This window comes from Saimiri boliviensis, chromosome 5, assembly GCF_048565385.1.
Source record: "Saimiri boliviensis isolate mSaiBol1 chromosome 5, mSaiBol1.pri, whole genome shotgun sequence".
NCBI lineage: Eukaryota > Metazoa > Chordata > Mammalia > Primates > Cebidae > Saimiri > Saimiri boliviensis.
In genome coordinates this window covers 142,846,564-142,873,507 of record NC_133453.1, presented here as the reverse complement: position 1 = coordinate 142,873,507, position 26,944 = coordinate 142,846,564, and the positions used below count along the sequence as shown (strand labels likewise).

Genomic DNA, 26,944 nt, shown 5'->3' with positions numbered 1-26,944 from the left:
ACATTACACCAAAAGCATGAGCAACAATACAAAAAACAGATACACAGGCTGGGTGCAGTGGCTCACACCTGTAATCCCAGCACTTTGGGAGGCCAAAGTGGGTGGATCATTTGAAGTCAGGAGTTCAAGACCAGCCTGACCAACATGGTCAAATCTCATCTCTACTAAAAATACCAAAAATATTAGCTGGACATGGTGGCGTGCACCTGTAATCCCAGTTACTCAGGAGACTGAGACAGGAGAATCACTTGAACACAGGAGGCAGAGACTGCAGTGAGCCAAGATCGCGCCACTGCACTCCAGCCTGGCAACAGAGTGAAACTCCATCTCAAAAAAAAAAAAAAAAAAAAAAAGTAGATACACTGAATGTCATCAAAATTTAAAAACTTGTGTGCATCACAGGACATTACAAGAAAGTAAAATGACAACCTGCAGAATGGGAGAAAATATTTACAAATCATATATGTGGTAAGAGTCTAGCATCCAGACTATAAAAAGAATCCTTACAATTCAACAACAAAAAGACAACTCATTTAAAAAATGGGCAAAGGATCTGAATAGAAATTTCTCCCAAGACAATATGCAAATGGCCAAAAAGCACATGAAAAGATGTTCAACATCATCAGCATCAGGGAAATGCTAATCAAAACCACAATGAGATGGCGCTTCATACCCACTAGGACAGCTGTAACACTAACAAAAAGCAGAAAATAACAAATGTTGGCAAGGATGTGGAGAAACTGGAACCATTGTACATTGCTGGCAAGTAATGTAAAATGGCTCAGCCACTGTGGAAAAGTTTGGTGGTTCCTCAAAAAGTTAAGCATCAAATTATCAAAGGACCCTGCAATTCCTCTCTTATTTATATGCCCAAGAGAACTGAAAACAGGTCTTTTAACATGTACATTCATGTTTATAACAGCATTATTCACAACAGCTAAAAGGTGGAAATAGCTCGAATGTCCATCAGAAGATGAATGGGTAAACAAATGGCGGTAGAGCCATACAATGGAATCCCACTGAACCATTAAAAAAAATGAAGTACTAACATATGCTACAACTTGGATAAACCTTGGAAACACTTTGCTAAGTGAAAGCAGCCAGATACAAAAGGTTTCATATTTTGTGATCCCATTTATATGAAATATCCAGAGTAAAACCAGGGAGAAAATAGATTGGTAGTTACCAGGTAAAGGGGTGGGGGGGAAGTGAGGGTGGAGATGAGGGAATGGAGAAAAACTGCTTAATGGGTGAAGGGTTTTACCCTAGAGTGATCAAAATATTTGGAACTAGACAGAGGTGGCAGCATAGATGGTGAATGTACTGAATCCTATTGTTCATTTCATAAGATTAATTTTACGTTATATGAGTTTCACCCCAATAAATTATCTGAAAAAGCTAATGAAGTTTTGGTTCTGAGGAAAGAAAAAGTACTTCATTCACAAACTACTACGACACACTCCACAAGCTTTACAGTTGGATCAATCATTTGATATCACTGCTTCTGAGCAGGTACACAGCATGAGATAAATACCACGTGTCCAGATTTTTTTACAGTGGTAGATCTTTTGCTTGCCCATTCCTTCTACAGTATTTCTCTCCACTTTTATATATGTCATAGAGCAGTATTTATCAATAGAAGAATAGGAAACCCTAGCAGGCTAATGGTATAGAATGATGGAACCAGCATTCTTCCTTCTTTCCCAGTAGCATAAATGCCTTGAGGGTCCTAGTAACAATTACCTTTGTCACTTAGCTAACTTCCCATTAGTTACACATTTTCCTTTGTTTCTCTCTCTGCCATGACAGAAACATTCTCTATCTGTGTTGTCTAATATGGCAGATATTAGCCACATGTAGCTATGTCATAGAGGAACTGAACTTCTAAGATCATTTTGCTTTCACTTAAATGTCAGGCTGGGTGTGGTGGCTCACACCTATAATCCCAGCACTTTAAGAGGCTGAGACAGGTGGATCATCTGAGGTCAGGAGTTCAAGACAAGCCGGGCCAACATGGTGAAACCCTGTCTCTACTAAAAATACAAAAATTAGCCAGGCATGATGGCAGGTGCCTGTAATCCCAGCTACTTGGGAGACTGATGCAGGAGAATCCCTTGAACCTGGGTGGCAGAGGTTGCAGTGAGCTGAGATCGTGCCATGCACTCCAGCCTGGGCAAAACTCTGTCTCAAAAAAAAAAAAAAAAAAAAAAGTTAACAGTCACATGTGGCTGGTAGAGTGTGAAGAATTCATATCTTTATACTCATTACTAATTGTTCACTTAAACTCAACTCCTTCAAATGTAAAACAAAGAACTACTTAACTATACGAATGATAAATGTTTTACATTGTTTTTCTTAGAAATAAATGCAAGTATTTGCTTAGCATTTATAGAGATTGAAATTGTCATCTTAAGAAACGTAAATGGAAAAATTTTAAGTATCTTTAAAACTGCAAATGTTTTGTGGCAAAAAATGTAAAACAAAAATCAAAACTGATATTTTTAATCTAGCAAAACTTACAGAATGAGCTCAAAATCAAAAAAACTATACATCCAGTACATTTACAAAAATAAAGTGTTTCTAAATTTGACGGAAATTTGATTGCCAAGAAAAGATTTTCAAAAGAAAAAATAAGCAATAAAAATTGCTGAAATGCCTCTTCAAGAGTTCATCTTAAAAATATTTGTTAAAATGAAAGTTATATAAATGTCAGAAGCAAGGGTTGGAGGTTACAGAATCAAGTGTCTTATCTAGTTTTGTTTTTTAAAAAATCGATTAAATGAACATTCAATAAGTATAATTTAATAAATGAAATTTTCAAAGCAATGTAAAAATACACACAAAAATAGAACACCAAACACGTTCCCATAAAGCCATATCAATGATATAAGATTAAACCTAGCCTGAAAAATCTACGTTTATGACATAACTGTTTGGTTTGTTGGGGTGGGGAGCATGTTCCAAGATCAGTATATAAGTGCCTTACTTACATAATGTATGTAGTTGTTGACTGATTTGATGGGACTAACATTTATTTAGACACTGGCATCTCACTTCTAGTACACAGGTGCCTCATTATAGTGAATGTCTGAAAAATGAATTTAAACTTTTGGAATCATACACATACCAATGGTTTTGAGTCTTCTGCTTGCAAATAACACCCTTCAAGTACAAAAGAAAATGTTCTGTTCTAAGGAAAAGACCCTTAGCCCCGCCACCTCTTTCTAAACCATCCCGATCCTAACTCCCAAGGCAGAAACTACAAACTACAGGGTGTATGCTAGGTCAGGTTCCCTATTATTTTATTTAAAAACCAATGAATGATATATGTTTTAAAAATACTTCTATTAAAGCTAGACTTTTACTCACAGTAAAACTCAGACACAGGCTTTACAAAGATTAACTAGGAAAATTCACTTAACATGCAGCACCTCATTTCTCCACAGTGGCTAAATGTGGTTAAATTTTAACAACATGGTAGTGCTAGGCTAGAAAGAGGTTATCAGTAAATATCTACAGAATTAAAATGAAAGCAAAAGTAACTGGACCACAAATTAGGAGACCTTATTTTTGCACTGAAAAGCCATAAAAGTGACTTTAGAACCCACCATTATCCTCTTCTTAGTTTCCTCAAAAAGAAAAATTATCTAAATTATCAATAAAGCTTCTAGCTTTAAAATCCTATGATTCCATTAATAGAGTTATGAAACAGACGTTCATTTTCCTGAAAAATGAAAGCCTTTATGACATGTGAGAAGCTTATCTTGAGTTTGCTAATTATTTGACAAAGAATCACTGTTCCACATTACTGACAAGGAATCAGTAACAATGAAAGAAAAGCTTCTAAAACTGAAAATTCAACAGGAAAAGAAGCTGTTGTAACAAAACTTAATTTTCAGGCACATGTGTATTACAAAGACAGACAGGATAAATGTGCAATGACTGTTTTCCAGAACTGTACCCCACATTACCTACAAACACTAAAACATGAACAGACGATTAAAATTCTTTACTATTTGATATACTCACATATTTCCACATAGTCAATTTAAGAACTAAAGATGCTTTTATACAGAGCTAGCTCAACAACAGTGTAATCATGGTGATTAAGGAGGCCCTAGCAGCAGTTCAAGCTGCAAGAATCCAACAGACTGGAGAAAAACAAGAAGTCTTTACTCTGGAATTCAAAATGAACCAAACCAACAACAAAACTGAATTCCTCTCCCTGTTTATCCTACCACACTTGGCTGTATGATGCTCTTACAGGCCATCTCCTTACTGTTTTTCTACTCAGGGTGTTCCCATGCTAATTTGATCCCAATCCTACTATTATCAAATTCAAGGGTGGGTGGCGGATATAGCTGTGTGACTTTCCTTGCCATCAACCTCTCTCACCCTCACCCTAGCCACCCGCTAAGAGAGTCATATATGTCAAGATAGCATAAACATATGCATTACTATAAATCAAAATATTTAGACTCACCAATTAGAAAGCTTGACAAACCCTTAGTAGTAATTATAAAAATATATATTTACTGAAAATAATACAAAGCAAACTTACTAGTAGAGCCTTTCCCTTTTTCTATAAACACTTAAGTAAGGCTCTGTTTCTTTCAGCCTCCAGCCCTACCCTCACTCTCCACCCATCTACAACTATAATCACTATTCAGTTTGATGTATTCTTTTTTTTATGCCTACTTGGCATAAAATAAAAATAAATATATATCTATAAAATGAGGATAATAACAGTGCCTACACCATAGGATTGTCCTGAGGATTAAATAATACATGTCATTTACTTGAAACCGAGCACTTGGTAAAGACTCAAACAATGTTAGCTGCTCTCAGATTTTAACTAATCCAATATTAATATTGAGGTTTTCACAATTTTTCAACATATTCAATGCTGTGATGAACATTCTTGTTCACCTGACTTTTTTTTTCTACTCGGTAAATTCTTGCAAGTGAAAATGCTGATCAAGCAAATATTCATGTAGTTTTGCTAGACAGGGCCCAACCACCCACCAAAAACACTGAATTTATTTCCATCAGGAGACTTCTCCTAACTGTCTCCAACACTGGGTATTAATATCTTTTTTTTTTTTTTTTTGAGACAAGGTCTCACTATGTTGCCCACGCTGATCTCAAACTCCTGGGCTCACATGATCCTCCCATCTCAGCCAAGTAGCTGAGATGCCCAGATGCCTCGCTAGGTGTTAATCTCTGCCAATCTGTTTACTGTTTCGTCACTTCTTCTAAAAGCTAAACATCTTTTTGCATGTTTTTGGTATCTGTATTCTTTTTTCATTTGCCTGTTCATATCTGAAGCAGAAAGTCAGGAATGTTTTTCTCCTGGGACAATAGGAAAGAAAAAACATCTGTGCCTCATTTCCTGCCCCAATTCAGGAACATGATTGATAGACTGCTCTTTCCCTCACTCAGTGGAATATAATTTTTAAGTTAAATTATCTCTTATTGCATAGATTAACTGCTTAATCAGGATCCATCTGTCCTTGTTTTTCTCCTCAGGGTGCAAACATGGTGCTACTAGGCTAGAAAGAGGTTATCAATAAACAAGAGGTTAGCTATGAGCCAAACATCCCTTTCATTAAAATTTAGATACCTCTTTTTTGTCCATTCATATTTATAAAATAAAATGAGCAAATAGTGAGAGCTCTACCAGTATTTGGGCAAGCCACTCTTTCATTTCCTCAGGAAGGCCAACTGTTTCCATTAAGAAAAGAAGCTGACAAACTAGGTGATTTTGCTTCCAGATTGTGATTTTTTGTTTGTTTTTCTCCAAGTCTGTGTGGCCTTTTTTCTTACAAATGAAGAAACTGAGGTCCAAAGAGGTAAAGCCATAGAACTTTGATCTCTTACCTTTCAGTCCTGAGTTTTGCTACCGAAACATGGAACACTCTCTTCCTGGGACTGCAAATGCTCCCACTACTAATTTCCTCCCTTGAGGAACTTCTGAGTTAGAAAGGACTGTTGATTGTTGCTTCCAAGCTATATTCCTTCTCCTTCTTACAAAGACCACAGGTACCAATGCAGGGAAGGTTGCAAGGCTCTACCTCGGCCCCTTCCATCTTGCAGACTCAGACTACGTCATCATCAGAAACTTCTCCATGACCACAGTCTTTCTTCGACACCAAAATGTCCCATATCCCAGATGGCTTACTCAGTCACACCCAATACAGCAGTTCTTCAACATCAATGGGTACTTTGGCCCACCTCTATTCTCTCTATTCACTCTTCCTTTGTCTCCAATCCAGCTCAGATTTCATGTTATATCACTCTCTTGGCCAAATCCTAAACCTCTAGCCACCTAGCAACAACCTAAACCTGTATGAATGCCACAGTCTATCTTCTCCATACCTCAGACAGCTGGATATAGCTAGAGAAAGTTCCCTAAACAAGCAAAGTTTCCACCATAAGCTTAGTCACCAACTGCTTGCTAAATAAAACCGAACAATTCTATCTTTCTCTTGTCAAACTGCCACATGAGTCTTCAAACTTGCCCTCTCCCCAAATGTTCATTCCCAAGCAGATGGTCTGACCTGGAAAAGCACCAGACCAAAAACTCTCTCAACTGCCTCTCTGTCCCTTAGTGCGTATCTGTCTTTACACCTGTCTTCCCTTTAACAAAGGAGGAACAGACATATTCCCAAGGTTATCCTTCCATGTGTACTCTGGAGCTCATTCTTAGGAAACTTGGACTTTTAATTATTCCCTTTATCTGGAGGTTCGACTCTTCTTTTTATGGGAATTTCTTAACAGCATTTACTCTGTCCTCTTAGAAAAGAGAAGAGAGGGAGTAAAGGAAAGAGAATAGAAAAGGGAAGATTAGAAGAAAAACTTCCTTTGTTGTCAAATCCCCTCCCACTATGCCCATCCCATATCACAGCCAAACTTCAAGACCTCTCTACCCATCTGTTTACTAGAGGACCTCTCTGCATATCCCATCTTTGTGAGGGGGTTGCATAGAGAACACCGATACTCAAACAAAAGAGCTGCTCCAGCTGAAATAGAGACACACTCTCGTTTGGTCCCCACCTCAGCATTGCTCAGGAAGCCTGAGGCTCTGTGGAACCTATAAAACCACTGCTTGAGGCAAGCAAAACAGGTATGTAAACTTGTCCTTTGAACATTTTGCTACTGAGTCTTAGTTCCTTTTTTTCCCCTTAAACTTGAAATGCCAACAAATGAAAATTCCATGAGAAGCAGCAGCTGTTCCACAAAATAGCTATTGTCAGTTTCTTGAAGAGTGATGGGTACACAGTAAGCACTCAGTAAATACACATTGAATGAATGATGCTCTTCCTCCTAAGTGCCAGTCAAAGTCAGTCTTCAGTGTCTTATAAATAGGATCTTAAAAATCTTCTACAAAGCTGCTACATAGAATTAAATTATGTGTACTACACATGCTAAGCAGTAAGCCAGGCACTGAAGAATGCAAGACACAGTTCCTGCTCTTGAAGGCTCTCAGTCTGGAACTCTTATAATATGGTCCTTATGCAATTCTACATTATATTCATTTGTTTAATTCTACCACTAGATGAATACCTATCATGTCACAAACCCAGACCCTATATTACTCCTAATATCTCATTTATCTTAAAACTATCACAAAGTTCAGACTTAATCATTCCTGAATTGCATTTAAAATTATAGAAAAATTATTTAAAACATTTTCTAAGAGAAATGTTAGGAAGCAAAATCCTAACTTTTTTTTTTCTGGGACAGCTGTGTGTGTGTGTGTGTGTGTGTGTGTGTGTGTGTGTAGACAAGATTGCATGATGTTGCCCAGGCTGGGAGGTGTGTGTGTGTGTGTGTGTGTGTGTGTGTGTGGAGAGACAGGATTTCATGATGTTGCCCAGGCTGGTGGGGTGTATGTGTGTAGAGACAGGATTTTATGATGTTGCCCAGGCTGGAGTGTGTGTGTGTGTGTGTGTGTGTGTGTGTTTGTGTGTGTAGAGACAGGATTTTATGATGTTGCCCAGGCTGGGGTGTGTGTGTGTGCGGGGGTGTGTGTGTGTGTGCGTAGAGACAGGATTTTATGATGTTGCCCAGGCTGGGGTGTGGGTGTGTGTGTGGGTGTGTATAGAGACAGGATTTTATGATGTTGCCCAGGCTGGTGGGTGTGTGTGTGTGTAGAGACAGGATTTTATGATGTTGCCCAGGCTGGTGGGTGTGTGTGTGTGTAGAGACAGGATTTTATAAAATTGCCCAGGCTGGTTTTGAACTCCTGAGCTCGAGTGATCTGCCTGCCTCAGCCTCCCAAAGTGCTAGGATTACAGACATGAGCCACCAGTCCCAGCACCCACAACTACTTCTTGTTCACCTATCAATTATGTAACTAGATTCCCAAATAAACAAGCTTATGTTTAAAAAGAAAGTTTTGGCCAGGCACAGTGGCTCACTGTAATCTCAACACTTTGGGAGGCTGTGGCAAGAGGATCACTTGAGTTTCTTCCTCTCTCTGTACTACTTCATCATCCATCCTTGAGCCTTCTCCACTTTTACCCAGATCCTCTCCTGTACCATTCACATCAATTTCATCATCAGCTCTGACCAACCTGAAGGTCAGCAGGACCCAGCAGAGGCCCAGCACCCACAGGGCCCTCATGGTGTGTGGCCAGTAAGTCTCAAGTCCCTTTCAATCACAGGAGCCGCCTCCGCCTCTACCCCCACAACCCCCTCAACCCCCACCCCCCTCAACCTGCCAACCCCTGGGCTCAGATCCTCATACTTCCAGCGGAGTGGTCCACCCACAAGTTTGGCTTTTATAAGCAAAGGTCAATTCTCTGAACAAAGTCTACCCCATTGGGCTATGGTTGATAATAAGTAATCCACTCACAAATATTTCTTAATACATAAAGAAAAAGCACATGAAAATCTAGACTATAATCCTTGTCAAAATATTTCTTATACCACTTCTTGCTAAAAGGTTAAAAACTACTAATATGGTTTTACATCATGCAATGATGACTTTGCAAAAAGGGATTTATATAACTGTATACGGATTTTCCAAGGTGGAAAACTGAAAAATCTAACTTCGGAAATATAAGTAGACACTCAACATATTTATCAATATGCCAATCACAAAAGAACAAAACATGCGTATCTATTTACTTCTAGATAGAGTAAAGATAAATTAATTTTATAATGCTTTCTACCCACTAATGGGCATTGTACACATATTAAATAAAACTTTTCCAGGAAAACAAGCCATATACATGAAGCCAGTAAGATACACTTTCTAGTTATTTAGCAAAGTCCAATATAGAGAAGGGAATAAAGAACGGGTGAATTCACAAAGTAGTAAGATTTCATAAATCATCTAAAATGAATGAGAACTAGAATTCAAGTAAAAGATTCAAATGAGGTTAAGTGATAACCAGAAAAGGCCATACAAAGTAAATCCATTTAATACAAAGACCAAATTTTACAATAAATAGTGGGAATAAAAAGCTTGATTTGGACATTCTCTTGAAAAACTTTTAGTTTACCTTATATGTGATACAGTTTAGATTATAATGGAAACAATGTGCTTATTCTTAGAACATAAAAAGAGAAAATTAAATGTTGCTTCTATGGCAAATTTTTTTCCAAAAAACTGTATGCTAGCCCAATTCAAAATCATTTAATTTTTACAGGGCAATCATAAAGGTTTTGTCCTCAAAACAGTCAAAAGTTATATTAAGCTTCCCAAATACTTCTCTTAATGCTTTAATTTTCAAACCATTCTCCCTTTAATGACTGTAACTCAAAAGCACTGTTGATCTTTCTCTTGTTTACTTATTAACTGGTGTGACTAAACGGCCTCAGAACCTTAACATACAAGCAAACTACAAGTCAGGACAGATGCACACACTAAATGAAGAACGGTTTCTGAATGGGTACTAATTTTATAAGTGGTACATGAGTGAATATTTTGCTTTCCTACACAACTTCTCCTGCAACCTCCTAACTGCAGGAACGTGAATAACAAATTCATAGCCAATAAGAAACCCCTGTGTGTGTATTTATATTACCTGTATATATAACAACAGGGGACATAAGTCTTGGTCTGAGTATCTTAGGGTATGTAAAATGTATCTTAATCACATTTATAAATGATTTTTTGTAGTGTAATATAATACTGTACCAAGGTTGTCAGGGAGTTCCTTTTCATATAGAGTCTCTCCAAGTACTGCAGTCCCTCATCTTTCAGTAACTCCAATGGAAAATGGTGCAGATTCCTATAATTTAAGAACAAATTCTTGTGCTTCTCCAGCCTTGCCACAGAGATCGTCTTACAAAGTTCAGATGCCATGACTGAATATATCCCATCAGGCAGGCTTGTAGCATTACATCTTGTCAAAATTGGTCCATTTCTACAAAGACAGCAAGAAAATGTATTCATTATGTGATTTTTTTTACAAGCATTGCCATATAAACCAGTTAGCATACAGAGCTACTTGAAGACACTGAAAAAGATAATACATTCAATCCTACATTTTACTTTCATAACAACTAAAATTGTCACACATATTTAGGAGGAGATTAAAAGAAATAACAATTTAATAAAAATATTCTGATTAGACAATATTTATTACATATTATAGTCCTAATGGGAAAAAAAGTTTTTGCCCATGAGATAGGAACTCTTGTCTAAGAAAAACAGTGACCAGTTTCATAACATGCAACCAAAGGATAAGCTTAAAAATCACATGCAGCAAACCCCATTTCTTTTATGAACTACCTCATTTTGTATTTAGCCTAACGTGCTTCAAAAATATTAAAATATATATTATTTATATCTAGAGCACTAATACCTTTTTTTCACTTCCTGGTAAATATTGTCCTATATTCTGATTTTTTCTTTATCTCTTTATTCTTTTCTTCCTTAAGAGACAGGGTCTCATTCTGTTGCTCAGGCTGGGATCCAGTGACTCAATCACAGCTCACTGTAGCCTCAACTCCTGGGCTTAAGCAATCCTCCTCTCACCTCAGCCTCCCAAGTAGCTGGAACTATAGGCATCACCACCACACTTGGCTAATTTTTTTGTTTGTTTGTAGAGATGGGGTCTCACTTTGCTGCCCAGGCTAGTCTCAAATTCCTGAGCTCAAGCAATCCTCCCACCTGGGCCTCCCCAAGTGCTGGGATTACAGGTGTGAGCCACTGTGCTTGGCCTCTTTGTTTTTAGCTTTACAGATTATCAGAGGTATCAAATAAGTAGATCCAGGGCCACACAGTTTCATTATTTCAAATTATTTCAATGAAACAAGAAACACTGCACTCAGAAACAAGAATCCTGTATCATTCTATAATATTACAATGCCTCTGGGCCTCCAGTTGCCCAATATATACAATGGAGATAGCAATTAATGTACTGGTTAACAGGCCTGAGTCCAGGGCAGATTATTAGAATTCTCTTCTAGCTCTAAAATTGACAAGGGCAAGAAGACAAGTAACATTTGCCATTTTATCCACTAAGCGCAGAGCTAAAACAAACTTCACCATCAGTTAACACAAAAAGAAAGAAACTCAAGGCTTCAGTGATTTGTCCACAGTCAAACAGTTCACAAGGGATAAAAGCAAGGGTTTGATGCCAGGTCCAGTGGATTTCAAAGCCTGGGTTCTTTACAGACAGTGACTCACAAGGTTCCACGGGATAATAAGGAAATGCTAAAACAACTACAAAGAAGCTGAGTTTTGCTTAAAGATTTGACTGTTTTCCTCAGCACTCTTTCCAAACTCTCTATTGGAAAGTACCTTTCAAGAATTTTTTTTTCTTAAGGAAAGTGATTTTCACTGGTAATTAATACCAAATTAGTACAAAATCCAGCAACATAAGCTTTCAATAAACAGAGTTTTGTAATTTTTTGGTTATATTTTATTATTTCCAAACTCAAATTCCTAATGAGACAGCACTTGCCATTTTATATTAAAAGGCAAAGTATGAAATATTAACTATTTTCAATGCAACGTAAGGATCCAATACTTTCCCATATTCCACCTACCCGCCTATTTTTTAAGACGTATTATGTGACTTTGTGCAAGATAATCCTTCCACATCTTAATTCTCCTACCCATAAAGCAAAGGGAATAGACTACAAATAACCTCAATGATTCTGTGTAAAAAGTGAAACTTTATAGGTAATTAATCACTGAAGTCATAAACTGTTAGCAGTTTAGATGTCTCACAAGCAGCTCAGACTTAACACAAAGAGCTTTCTACTTTCATCACCAATATGAATCTCCCTAGTTTTTCCCATCTCAGTAAATAGCACACCCCCTCCAACCACCCAGTGGTTCAAGCTGGAGAAACAGGAAGTCATGAATGATTCCACTCTCATTCTCTAACCACCTCCAATCTATCACAAGGCCAGTGGCTTCCATCTCCCAAATACATCTGAAATCCATCCAAATCTCTCCATCTGCCAAAACCACAAGCCACCGTCATCTCCTGCCTGGCCAGCTATATTACTGGTCTTCCTGTGTCCACTCTGGTCACTTCCAACACATTAATCCCAGCAGTGGGCTTTTAAAAATGTACATGCTATTACGTCTCACCTTTCTAGCATACATCTTACTAAATAAACCCTTCAGAAACTTCTTATTTAGAAAATCAAACTCATGCCAGGCTTTGAAGACGCCTCACCACCTGCCCTGACCCACTTCTTCAGCACTCTGCTAGGCTCCTCACCAAATTCCGGGGTTTTTTCTAATCTTTAAAGCTACCAAACCCCTAACAGCATTTGCTGCTCTCCTCTTAGCCTAGAAAGCAATGTCCCATTATTCTCCAGATTTCAACTTAACAATCACTTCCCTGGGCCAGGCACGGTGGCTCTTGCCAGTAATCTCAGCACTTTGGGAGGCCAAGGCGAGTGGATTACCTGAGGTGAGGAGTTTGAGACCAGCCTGCCCAACTTGGGAAACGCCCTCTTTACCAAAAATACAAAAATTAGCGGGGCATGGTGGTAGGCACCTGTAATCCCAGTACTCGGGAAGCTGAGGTGGGAGAATCGCTTGAACCTGGGACGCAGAGACTGCAGTGAGAGGAGATCGCACCATTGCACTCCAGCCTGGGCAAAACAGCAAGACTCCGGCTCAAAAAAAATAAAAGTAAAAATAACTTCCCTTTCCCAAAGTATTCCCCTGGTGTTCTTTCAGAGCAACGTGGCTTTTTTTCTTCATATGACTCCTCACAATTTGTCATCTAAATATTTATCATTGCACCTGTTTAATGTCAATCAAGCCAAAAAGCCTGTAAATAAACACTTCCGAAACTTATTTAGAAATCCTGAGGGCAGAGACTGTGTTGTTTTCTTCACGCTTGCATACCTGCATCTAGCACACTATCTAAAAGTAACCCTTCATAATACCTAGGTGATGGGTGGATAGGTGCAGCAAATCACCACATATTTACCTATGTAAACCTGCATATTCTGTACATGTACCCAGGAAGTTAAAATAAAATTTTAAAGTAAGTCTTCTAATATCTGATGACACGTGAAACAACGTTGCAGGGTTGATTTCTCAACCACCCATGTCAAGACAACGGATAGATCCTCTAACTTTGCTGCATGTCATAAGGACGTCTAATCTTTACAACCATGCACTGCAATAGACATTAGTTAGCACGTTTTGTAGACGAGGAAACTGAGTTTCTCAGAGAGTAACGTACCATAGTTCCATCGCAGGTGGACTGGTGCACTGCCGCCCTATAATGCAAAACCACACTCACTGAGGGAAGATTCAGTAAGAGATTCCCTGTAACCTGACGGCTTTGAATGTCTGAAATGGGATTGGCTGCCTCAAAAACACCGTTACACTCTGTTAAAATTGCTACACAGGCTGTTTAGGAGATAAAATCTAAACTAATGAAACCCCAAAGCTGCCAATAATGCCGATAAAGCATCAACAATGCTCACAATTTTGCAGCATGCAATTCATGGGCCATACGCAGCCTTTAACAAAGATAATTTTCTTACCCCATTTCACTTTACTACCTCTTAACTAGGTTAAACTACCTCTTACGTAGTTGAGGCAAATAGTATTACTTCACATCAGCTGTGTAGATCCGCACCTACACACGAGCTTTCTGGCAGGTGAACACTATCATTATTAAAAACAAAATTAAAAACCTCCCATTTAACAAAATTCTACATTTTAAAGTGTATTTTGAAAGAAAGGAGTCCCTTAGACTGACTTCCCCGTACTCAATTTAGAAGAACACCCATTTCAATTTCCTAACGCTGGAGATTAGAGAATTACAAGCCACATATTAAAAGCATTTGTAAAAGGGTATCTTCTCAGCTCAGTGGTAACAAACACTGGCAGAAGTCTTAGGCGAAACGCCAGACACTGAGGTCGTTACAGTTGGGAAGCAGCGAGCCCAGCAGCAGGGATTTCAGGGACCCGGTATCCAGGGTTCTGGGGTCCCAGAGGCCGGGGGCCGCGGGTCGCGGAGCGCCAGGAGAACCCGGCAGCTGTGGCCACCCGAGGCCCAGACCGCCCCGCTGTCCCACTCGCCGCGGCCCGGACGCTTTTGCGAGGCCAGGTCTGGGGCGTCCCCGCCGGTGGCCGGGTCAGAGAGCCCTGCCACTTGAACCACCCGATGAGGCAGGCAGCTCTACTCACCTCAGCGCCGGCAGAGCCAGCGCTCCGGAGCGCAAGCTGCGCTGGAAGGCAAGCCGGGGACGGCGGGCGGGCGGGGCGGGGCAGGGAGCCGGGCGGGGGCGGGCGGAGCGCCGGGCGGCGAGGGTGGCGGGGGCGGGGCCCCGGGGGCGGAGCGGAACCCGCGCTACAGGGAACTGGGGAAGAGGGAGCGGGAGAGGAGTGTGGAACCTCGCGATAATCCCCTGAGTTCTCGCAGTCTCACGATAGGTGCGGCGAAACGCTCGTTTGCCAATCGATGTGTCTATTGGCCGGGAGAGCGACTTCCTCTATGCTGGCCCCGCCCGCCGCTCTACTCTTGCTTCCGGCTCCGGCGTGGGGTTTTGTGTCGAAGGAGCGGCTTTTTGCTTAGCGACTTGAAGGGGTAATTTAGCCAGCTCCAACCTCGGGAACTGCCAGTTTCTGACCTTTTCCTTCATTCATACATTCATTCAGTCACTCGGCCTCTCATTCGATAGCACACGTTGAGGGATTACAACAATGACATCCCACCTTGAGCGTTCATTCTGAGAGCTGTTTATGGGTTATCTCTTTGAACCCTCCACAGCAATCCCACGACACAGGGAGTAACAGTGCCAGTCTGACGGATGAAAAACTGAGGCCAGTGGGTTTCTGTAACGAAGCCAACGTTAGTTAGCTAGCAGTGAGCCTAAGTACCGGATTTAAGGGATCACTGCGCACTGCTAGATACCAAAGATGAGGAGGTAACGTAGTCCCTGCGCTTCAAACACCCAAGGTTTATTGTGAGAAAAGATTCCTAAAAAGGACAATAACAATTTAGTAAGTTAAATACAATGGCAGTTCCTAGCATGACTGAGTAGGCCGGGGCTTTATGCTGGTAAAAATACTTCCAAGCATTGTTCGGAAACATTCTGAAAAGTCACCGTATTAAGTGTCTCATTAATATGACAGATTTCCTTCGGAAATGAAGATTTTAAAGTATATTCCTCTACTACAATAGCTGCTATTTTTTGTTCTGTGAAAAGCCTATTTGCGAGGCTCCTTGTCAAGGAACCCTAACTTTATCACGCGATTTTACAGTGGCTGACTTAATTACTCATAGAGATGAATAACCTAGAAAGCAGAGTTAGATTTAAAAAAAAAAAAAATGGTTTCAAAACAAGGTATGAGTTGTAATAAAATATTTATCAGTTATCTATTAAATCTGGTCTTCAAGAGCTACTCAGGTATACAGCATGGTATACGTCATGTATTTCTAAGATAGTTTCGTAATACCTAAGAATTCGTGGCACTCAGAAATTGTTTGCTGGACTTAAAATGAGAAAATCCACATATTGTGTAAAAACAAAAATACTTAGGGTATTTAACGGTCAGCCCAAATAATAAGACTTGCTCTTAATATATGAAGCTTTACCCCCCAAAAAAGAAAAAAGATTAACAACAGACAGAACGATTTTTTTCAAAGTAATGTTAGCCTCTTAGTTTTCATTTTTACTTTTTAAGGGGAATACTGTTTTTCAGTGCATTAATTTAATATCTGATATTTGACCATGAAAAATGAATCAACCTTCTCCCCAAATTGACGCAGAAGTTGCCAACTGATTATGTTACAGTATCCTGTGACTCCACTCTTGGAAGTTCTCCCAATTTGTAGAGAATCAATTTGCACATTTTGTCTCTCTTAAAAACAAAGAGGAAAAAGCCCTCTAAGCTGGTGATTTTACATTCTTTGACAAACTTCAGTATCAGCAAGCAGCGATACCACTTTAAGAAAATTCCAAGGAAAGACCTCATTTAAAAATTCCCACCTCTGGCTCCCAAGGATTGGGTTGCAAACTTCGACAAAATACTCTTCTCCACTCGCTATTGGTGAGTGCTCTATCATTCATCTTTTGCCTGGAATTTTGTGAGGTATCCGCTTGCTTTACGGGAAAAGGCTGCTCCGGAACGGCCCTATTTTAGACTTTTCATGGTTCTGTACAAAGAATCACCAAACATAAAGCAGGAACCAAATGGCAAATCACGCTGCCAAGACAACTGTGTAATTCGCTGGAAAAAGAAATGGTAAGCCTCTCCAGCAGACTGGGTTAAATTGGCAAAGGATTTTACAACATAGTTGGAGATCGGAGAGTTACGGAAACTTTTTCGGTTTTTTACTAGTTTTAAAGGAGTGATTGTCAAAGGAAAAACAGAGAGAATACATGCACAAGTTAAAGGTAGCAGGGAGAAGAGTGTTCAGAGAGCATTTTTCTCTTTAGGGTGTTTGGAAAGCATCATGGCCCGGATTATCAGTGGATTTTTGAAAGGTGAAGGAAACAAGATAATAAGATCATTTTCTATTTTAAGAAACTGTACTTTGGTATTTTTGCTTAAATGTGAATTTAGAAGGACATTTAGTAATATCGTAATTTTTAAATGCATATTTTCATTTGTATATTATCATACGTGGCATAATAGATAAAACATCTATTAAAAGAAAACAGAGTTGTTTGAACCCAAATTTTGTGTATATTCGTAGATTAGGGAATCCAGGGACAGATTTGCTAATGGCTAAACAACATACTATAGACACCTGAAGCAGAATCAGCATGTAAGGATAAATTCTCAAAAAAGGAATTCAGCATCATATTTTCAAAAATGACATTTTAAATGAAAGTAAATATAAAAGAATTTATCAAGAAAATATTGATAAACATGAATAGCTATTTCTTGTGTTGCTTCTTTAATCCATATAGGGGAATATAAATTAATAAAATAAAGCTCCTCAGGAACAGGGACAAGCGAGGATCAAAACATGTCTTAATGCCCAGATGACTGCTGTAAACCACAGGTACTTCAGAAGCTCAGCTCAATGTGAGATGAATTATTCAGGGAAGGCTTCACAGTATGGGTAAGACTCACTTTGGGCCTGAGCAGAATTTCAAAGAGAAAAGGGAAAAATTAGCAGAATTTCAAAGAGGAAAGGGAAGTGGCATCCCCAATAGTCAGTGAGTTGTTAGCAAATATGTGCAGTCTGACAAAGAGTTGGCTCTGACTGCAGCAAAAGGTTCATTTGGAAACTTGGGTTAAAAATTTTAAGAAAGCCTGAGAAGTTACCTGAAGAGCCAATAAGGGTTTTGGTTCTATGTTTGGAACAGGAGGCACGCTTGATGGAAGTAATATTTGAAGATAAAACTGACAGTGCAATTTAAGATGGTTCCAAGGGCAGAGAGCGGAAGCTAAGGGGCCCCATCCTGTAAATACTGGCACACAGGTTAGTAACTATGCTTTTTACCTAAATACTTTACCTTACCATTGTTGAATAATATAAATTTTGATGCATTTCTTTGTAGTTTTTGAACACATTTTTACTTCTTAAGATTTTGGGAGGCCTCTGCCATATTGTCTTGGGCAGGCGTCCCCAAACTTTTTACACAAGGGGCCAGTTCACTGTCCCTCAGACCGTTAGAGGGCCGCCACATACTGTGCTTCTCTCACTGACCACCAATGAAAGAGGTGCTCCTTCCTGAAGTGCGGCGGGGGGCCGGATAAATGGCCTCAGGGGGCCGCAGTTTGGGGACGCCTGGTCTTGGGGAATCATGGTTGCGCCATCTTTGTAAAAGTCTTGTCATAAGATGTATAAAAATCAGAATTACACATAAAACTGCATTGTGGTTTTACAGCTATTTTTGACAGCTTTAATGAAGTATGATTTATGTATTATAAAGTTCATTTGTTTTAATGGTATAACTCAATGATTGTTTTAGAAAATGTAATAGAGTTGTACAACCATCATCACATGCCAATTTTAGAAAATTTTCGTCATCCTGAAAAAATACTTTGTGCTCATTTGCAGGCAAGTCCTGGTTTCCTATCCTTAGCTCCAATCACTAAGCAACTTTCTGCCTCTATATATTTATCTTTTCTGGGCACATAAATGTAATTAGACAATATGTGATCTTTTGCCATCTGGTTTCTTTTACTTAGCATAATGTTTTTGAGGTTCATCCCATGTTGTATTATGTTTCGTTACTTCATTCCTTTTTATTGGTAAATAATAATCCACTGTATGGCAATACCACATTTTATTTATCCATGTACCAGTTAACAGACATTTGGATTTCTTCCAGTATTTAATGATAGTGTTTAATTGTACTAATTGTAATTGTAATACAGTAAACACAGTAGAGTATTTAGCTATTATAAATACTGCTGTATGAAGATGGGTACAAGTTTTTTATGAACACGTGTTTTCAGTTTCCTTGGGTGTATACCTAGGAGTGGGATTACTGTCAGATGCCAACTCTGTTCAACTTTTCGAGATGTTGCACAACTGCATTCCAAGGTGAATTCACCATTTTACATTCCCACCAGAGTGTTTGAGGGTTGCAGCATCCTCGCCAACACTTCTTATGATCTGTCTTATTCATTATAGTCATTCTGCTGGATTTTAAGTGGTATCTTATAGCTTTCTTTTGCATTTTCCTAATGATGGATGATATGTAGCATCTTTTCATGTGCTTAGTGGCTACCCATATTCTTTTGTAAAATGTATATTCAAATATTTTGCTTATTTTTTAATTGGGTTGTCATCTTGTTAATGATTTTTTTTTTTTTTTTTTTTTTTTTTGAGGCAGAGTCTCACTTTGTCTCCCAGGCTGGAGTTCAGTGGTGCAGTCTCTGCTCACTGAAACCTCTGCCTCCTGGGTTCAAGAGATTCTCCTTCGTCAGCCTCCAGAGTATCTGGGATCACAGGTGCCCACCACCATGCCTGGCTAATCTTTTGTATTTTTAGTAGAGATGGAGTTTCACTGTGTTGTCCAGGCTGGTCTCAAACTCCTGATCCAGTGATCCGCCCATCTCAGCCTCCCAAAGTGCTGGAATTACAGGCATGAGCCACCACACCTGGCCCTTGTTACTGATTTTTTTAATTGTTCTTTATGTATTCCCGGTTAAAGTCCTTTATTAGATTAACGATTTACAAATGTTGTCTCCCATTCTGTGGACTGTCTTTTAACTTTAATAATAGTGTCTTTTGAAGCAACAAAGGTTTGGCTTTGATGAAATCTAATTTATATATATATATTTTTTTCCTTTTATCACTTGTGGTTTTGGTGTTGTATCTCAGAAGTCTTTGCCTAACAGGCCAGGCCCGGTGGCTCATACCTGTAATCCCAGTATTTTGGGAGGCCAAGGTGGGCGGATCACCTGAGGTCAGGAGCTTGAGGCCAGCCTGGACAACATGGTGAAACCCCATCTCTACTAAAAATACAAAAATTAGTCAGGCATGGTGCTGGGCACCTGTAATCCCAGCTACTCAGAAGGCTGAGCCAGGAGAATGGGTTGAACCCAGGAAGTGGAGGTTAAAGTGAGCTGAGATTATGCTGCTATACTCCAGCCTGAATGACAAAGCAAGACTCAATCTCAGAAAAAACCCAAAAAACCATACACACAAGTTCATGAAGATTTACTCCTATGTTTGCTGAGAGTTTTATAGTTTTGCCTCTTACTGCTAGGTCTCTAATCCATTTGGAGTTAATGTTTATGGTATGAGGTGTAGAGATCCCACTTTATTCTTTTGCATGAGTCCAGTTGTTCCAGCACTGTTTATTGAAAAGACTCTCTTCCCACCGAATTATCTTGGTGTGCTTGTTAAAAAAGAAATTCATACATATAAGAGTTTATTTTTGGACTCACAACACTATCCCATTTTTCTATATGTCAGTTTTTTTCGTTCGTTTGAAACAGTCTTGTTCCCTCACCCAGGCTGGAAAACAGTGGTGCAATCTTGGCTCACTGCAACCTCTTGGTTCAAGCAATTTTCCTGCCTCAGCTTCTTGAGTAACTGGAATTACAGGCACTCACAATCACGCCCGGCTAAATTTTTTGTATTTCTTGGAGAGACGGGGTTTTGCCATGTTGGTTGGTCTGCTCTCAAACTCTTGACCTCAAGTGATCTGCCTGCCTCGGCCTCCCAAAGTGCTGGGATTACAGGCATGAGCCACTGCACCCAGCCTCTGTATGTCATTTCTTATGCCAGTACCACCATGTTGTTTTTGGGAGGGCTTTTCCCCAGCTTTATTGAAATATGATTGACAAACTAAAAATTATATATATTTGAGGTAAACATCATGGTGTTTTGATGTAAGTATACCTTTTGTAATGCTTGCCACAGTAAAGCTAGTTGGCACATTCATCACCTGACATAATTACCATTTGTGTCCGTGATGAGCACACCTAAAATCTAGTCCCTTAGCAAATTTCAATTATTAACTATAGTTACCATGCTGTATATTGTATCCCTAAAACTTATTTACCTTATAACTGAAAATTTATAGGTACAACACTTTTGATTACATCACTTTTACTTTAGTTTTACAGTAAATTTTTAAAATGGGAAGTATGAGTCCTTCAACTCTCTTCTTTTTTAAGATTGTTTTACTTATTCTTGGTCTCATATTTCCATCTTAATTGATCCATAATAAGGATCAACTTGTTAATTTCTGCAAAAAAGCAGCTGAGATTTTGATGGATATTACATTAAATCTATAGATCAATTTGAGGAATATTCTGCCTTAATATTGAGGCTTCTAATCCATGAACATGGAGTATTTCTCCATTTATTTAGATCTTTAACTTCTTTCAATAATGTAGTATGATTTTCATTGTACAAGTCTTGTATTTATTTTGTTAAATTTATTCCTACATATTTTATTCTCTTTTATGCTATTTTAAATCAAAATGTTTTCTTAATTTTATTTTCAGATTATCTATTGCTAACATATAAAAATATAATTTTATTTATTTATTTTTTAATCCTGTGACCTTGCCGAACTTATTTAGTAGTTCTAGTGGGGAGGGTTCTTTATTTATTGTGGAATCCTTAGGATTTTCTACATAGAGGGTCATGTCATCTGATGATAATGTTTTATTTCTCCCTTTCTAATCTGCATGCCTTAATTTATTGTTCTTTTCTATTGCTCTGACTGTAATATCCATTACAACCTTGACTACAGGTGATGAGAACAATCATTCTTGCCTTGTTTCCAAGCTTAGAAGGAAAACATTCAAACATGCTTCGTTAAGTATGATATTAGCTTTAGGTTTTTTGTAAATCAGGTTTTTTTGATTTTGTTTTATAATTTTTTATTTTTGTAAGTACATAGTAGTAGATGTGTGTATTTATGAGATATATGTGATGTTTTGATACAGGCATACAGTGTATAATAATCACATCAGAGTAATTGGGTATCTGTCTCCTCAAGCACTCATCATTTCTTTGTGTTAGGATGATTTCGATTCTACTCTTTTAGTTATTTTAAAATACACAGTAACTTGTTGTTTGACTGTAGTCACCCTGTTGTGCTATCAAGTACTCGATCTTACTCATTCTTTCTAGCCAAGTTTTGTGTCTATTAACTCTCCCCACTTTTCCCTCCTTCCCCAGTACCGTTCCCAGCCTCTGGTAATCATCATTCTACTCTGTTTTCATGAGTTCAGTTATTTTAATTTTTAGCTCTCATAAATGAGTGAGAACATGCAAACTTTGTCTTTCTCTGCCTGGTTTATTTTGCTTAGTGTAATGTCCTTCACTTTCATCCATGTTGTTGTAAATGACAGGATTCTGTTTTGTGTGTGTATCTACCACATTTTTTAATCTATTCATGTGGTGTTGAACATTTATGGCTGTTGTAAATAGTGCTGCAATACACATGAGAGTGCAGTGTTGACAAGTGTTCTGAGTTTTTAATGGACTTCAGAAACCCCAAAGTCTACATCTTTATATGAAACTCCTAATTTTAAAATGATGACTCAATTTTTTTAAACTGTCAAAAAAAAAAACACGTTAGATGAGCCTATGAGCACTCAGAATATATATAACCTCTCTTTTAAGGATGCAATATTAAGAGGCAGAATGAGACTAATCACTTTTTACAGTTAATCCAGAAAACAAAAAGTTAAATCCACTTTGAAGTTAACACTAGGTTCAGAGGCCCAGAATAACAAATACTATAAGGCCTATTGCTTTTGTTGTCTTTAAACTTTCTTTTCTGCCTCCCCTTAAATAGAAGATAAGAAAATATAGTTAAATCTATTGAAGATGTTACATTCCTGTTTATAAAAATGTGTGATCACTTTTTAAAGTACAGGCTTATGTTTCCAAAGCAACAGCATTTCCTTCCCACTGCTATAGACTGGTCAATGAAAGGCAGAATGACGTAATGGGAAACCACCAAATTATTAGAATTAGACAGGGTCCTAATTCTGGCTGTTTGATGTGCAACTGATTTAGCTTCATTTCATTGTCTTCATTTATAAAATGGAGATGCTAATATCTACTTCTTTACCTTATATGGTTGAAAGGGCCACATGAGATAAAATATGGGAAAGTATGAAGTGTTGTGTATATGTTAGTTGATATTGCCCAAATCACATGGATAGTTGGGACGGTACAGGCTCATGAATCTCAAATTCTCCGTCTCTGGCTGCTGCTGTTTCTCTAGACCACAGCACCTGTTGAAATGGTCATCTTATCAGCCAGTAGGGTTGAGCAGATGAGGAAGCATAAGGCAAGAAGTTATTTGAAAAAAGTCAGCCAACATTTTGGGATCTCAAATAGCACTGTGTCTCTGTAAAACAGGGCGTAGGCAGAGCTTCAATGTTAAACCTGAAGTATTGACCCTTAACATTTTTATTTTATATTTTATTTTATTCTATTTTATTTTGAGATGGAGTCTCACTCTGTCATCCAGGCTGGCCGGAGTGCAAGGGCGTGGTCTTGGCTCACTGCAACCTTTGCCTCCCGGGTTCAAGCGATTCTCCTGCCTCAGCCTCCTGAGTAGCTGGGACTATATGAACATGCCACTGCATCCTGCTAATTTTTGTATTTTTAGTGGAGAGGGGTAGTATTGGATCACAGGGAAGTATTGACCTTGTGATCCACATGCCTCAACCTCCCAAAGTGCTGGAATTACAGGCATGAGCTACTGCTCCCGGCTGACCTTTAACATTTGTGAGAGGTACCCAGGAATGAGAGCACCACCTACATTGTAGATCAGCCTCTGTAGCATTCTCACAGTTTGACCTTTGGCTGATTCCTTCTTTCTCTTTTTCATATTTTTGTGCTATATTGCTTTATGAGGAAAAGTGTCAATCAAACTCTTAGCCTGAAATGAATGCCTTCTTAGCCTGAAATCCAGCATTTTATTTTTCCCATAGCTCAGGGTTCCCCAAACAATGTTTTTAAAGTGCTGTTTCCTTAAGATTTAATAGGTGTTCAAGAAAAAAGATAATCTCATGGTCGAAAAAGATTGGAAAAGTGCTGTATACTGTACCTCCTCTGGGATATTCACAAGGTATTAAAGTTTTGAGAAGACCTGAATTAAAGAAACTTGTCCATGTTTACCCATTTATTTGATCACAGAATTTTCCCTTTGTGGAACCAGTATTTGTGTTTACTAACATATTTGATCACCTTTATCAGTAACCCTCCTTGATGGAATGTACATTAATATCTTGTGGCTCTAGCATACTGCAGAAATTGTTTTGGAAAATGCTGTTGTACAGCCACGTCCCTCATTTCACATACACCAAATTGAACCACCAGCAGTTAGCCGTATATTTATTTCACTTTCCCACTTCCAAGCCTTTCTTAATTATTCACTGTGCTTGGGATGCTTTCTCTTCTCTCTCCTTGCTCTCTGGAATCTTTTCAACCAAACAAGCAGAGTCATTGCAACAGCAATGGTTCCCATTTTTGAAGTCTTACCACTTTCCACTCTTTTAGCAATTTTAGCACCTAGTACTGTGCTAGTGTGTACCTGATCTTTTTTCCTGCTCTATTTTACATTTCTTAGGGTTATTGTTTTCCATATAGTACATTAGCCTGGTATATTGCTTGTAGCCAGACTTCAATAAATACCTGTGGAATGAATAAATAAATGAGTTGCTGCCAAGAGCAGTGGCTTGTGCCTGTAATCCCAGCTCTTTGAGAGGCTAAGGTGGGCTGATCACTTGAGGTCAGGAGTTCAAGATCAGCCTGTCCGACCTTGTGAAACCCTGTCTCTACTGAAAAACTAAAAACTAAAAAAAAAAAAATAATTAGCCAGGCATGGTGGTATATGCCTGTAATCCCAGCTACTTGGGAGGCTGAGGCAGGAGAATTGCTTGAACCAGGGAGACAGAGGTTGTAGTGGGCTGAGATTGTGCCACTGTACTCCAGCCTGGGTGACAGAGTGAGACTCCATCTTAAAAATAAATAAATAAATAAGTTGCAATATGGTGAAATTTAATATGCTATCTACAGTAAATAATGGAATTGGAGTTTGAAGAGGAGGAATGGGGAGGGATCTCTCACAGGCTGACCTATATATACAATTTTTAATAGCTGTATTAATTGGCCTAAAAGTATACAATTTGATAAGTTTTGGCATATGTGTGCACCCAAGAAACCACAATCACATCAAGATAATGAGCATATCCGCCACCTCAAAGTGTCCTCATGCCCCTCCACCCTTTCCTACATCTTCCTCCCTCCTGTGTCCCTCCCCTTCATACCACCTTCCTAGCCCAATTCAAGGCAATCACTGATCTGCTTTTGGTCATTATACATTGGTATAGATTTCACTGAAATTTATATAAATGGAATCACACAATATGTACTCTATTTTGCCTGACTTCTTCACTCAACATAACTATTTTGAGATCTATTCATAATGCAACATATTCATTCCTTTTTATTACTGAGTAATATTTCATTGTATAGCTATACCACAGGTTGCTTACCCATTTATTTATGTATAGACATTTGGGGTTTTTTCTAGTTTTTTGGCTATTAAAAATAAAACTTCTATGAACATTTGTATGTAAGTCTTTTTATAATATATGCTTTCATTTTTCTCATATAAATACTTAGGAGTTGGCCTGGCACAGTGGCTCTCACCTGTAGTTCCAGCACTTTGGGAGGCTGAGGTGGGTGGATTATGAGGTCAGGAGATCAAAACCATCCTGGCCAATATAGTGAAACCCCATCTGTATTAAAATACAAAATATTAGCCAAGCATGGTGATGTGTGCCTGTAGTCCCAGCTACTTGGGAGGCTGATGCAGGGGAATTGCTTGAACCTGGGAGGCAGAGATTGCAGTGAGCAGAGATCACACCACTGCACTCCAGCCTGGCAACAGAGCGAGACTTCATCTCAAAAACAATAAAATGGCAAAAAACAGCCATGTGAAAAAAGGAAAAAAATGAAGAGGTTAAATGAGAAATTGTATTATATAAATTTTGCTACAATTTTGTTTTGTTTGTGAGACAGTGTCTTCCTCTGTCTCTCAGGCTGGGGTGCAATGCCATGATCTTGGCTCACTGCAGCCTCCTTCTCCCAGGCTCAAGTTATCCTCCTGCCTCAGCCTCCTGAGTAGTTGAGACTACAGGCATGTTCCACTGCACCTGGCTAATTTTTGTATTTTTTGTAGAGACAGGGTTTTGCTGTGTTGCCCAGGCTGGTCCCAAACTCCAGAGCTCAGGTGATCCTCCTGCCTCTACCTCCCAAAGTGCTGGAATTAAAGGCATGAACCACCATGCCTGGCCTTATTTTACCACAGTTATTTTTTTTTTTAAACCTTCCCGAACTGTTTTCCAAAGCGTTTGTACCATTTTACATTTCCACCAACAGTGTATGAAAGTTCTAGTTATTCCCCATCCTCATCAACCCTTAGTACAATAAGTCTTTTTAATTTTAGTCATTCTAATTGATGAGTGATGTTTTGTGGTTTTAACTTGCATTTCCCTGATGCCTAATGATGTTGAATATAAAGCATGTGCTTATGTGTTCTTGGTATATCTTTGATGAAGTGTCTATTAAAATAAGTTGCCCATTTTTATAGTAAGCTGTTTTCTTGAATCTTGAGAGTTCTATATACCAGTAAGATACAAATCTTATGTCAGATACATATTTATGAAAATATTTTCTCCTAGCCTCTTCTTTTTTAATTAACAGTTTCTCTTGAGGAGCAAAAATTTTAAATTTTGGTAAAATCTAATTAGTTATGTTGTTCTTTTAATGATTCTTTTTGGTGGTCATATCTAGGAAAGCTTTGCCTAATGCACAGTCACAAAAATTTTCTTACACACGGTTTTTTATAGTTTAAAATTTTTAATTTAGCTCTATGTTCAATTTTGAGTTAATTTTTGTGTATAGTATGAGACAAAGATCAAAGGAGTTTTTTGTTTTGTTTTATTTTTGTATGTGAATATCCAGTTGTTACAGCATCATTTGTTGAACAGACTTCTTTCTCTGGGGAGTTGCTTTTGCGTATTTGTCAGTAATCTGTTATT

The 26,944-nt window shown here is 38.6% G+C and overlaps 2 protein-coding genes across 11 annotated transcripts in view; one reads left to right on the top strand and one right to left on the bottom strand.

The window, feature by feature from the left end:
- The window catches only part of LRRC28 (leucine rich repeat containing 28), a 133,938-nt gene extending 119,234 nt beyond the window's left edge, over positions 1 to 14,704 (bottom strand). For 4 of the 7 annotated variants that reach the window (XR_005582317.2, XR_012517858.1, XR_012517859.1 and 1 more), the window contains exons 1-2: positions 12,978 to 13,074; positions 10,151 to 10,379 (exon numbers count right to left, since the gene is read on the bottom strand). Coding sequence is in view for 4 of the 7 variants with exons in the window: in XM_074400087.1 (XP_074256188.1) it covers positions 10,151 to 10,379; positions 12,978 to 13,063 (315 nt within the window). In the remaining 3 variants the exon portion in view is untranslated. Of the gene's footprint in view, positions 1 to 10,150; positions 10,380 to 12,977; positions 13,510 to 13,676; positions 13,714 to 14,632 lie in introns of those variants that run through there. The other 3 variants (XM_074400088.1, XM_039480059.2, XM_074400089.1) reach the window with 3 other exon arrangements.
- Positions 14,705 to 14,984: 280 nt separating this feature from the next.
- Positions 14,985 to 26,944, top strand: part of TTC23 (tetratricopeptide repeat domain 23) — a 103,823-nt gene continuing 91,863 nt past the window's right edge. For 2 of the 4 annotated variants that reach the window (XR_012517855.1, XM_010351230.2), the window contains exons 1-2: positions 16,514 to 16,693; positions 17,767 to 17,882. The gene's annotated coding sequence lies outside the window, so the exon portion shown is untranslated. The other 2 variants (XM_074400085.1, XM_074400084.1) reach the window with 2 other exon arrangements.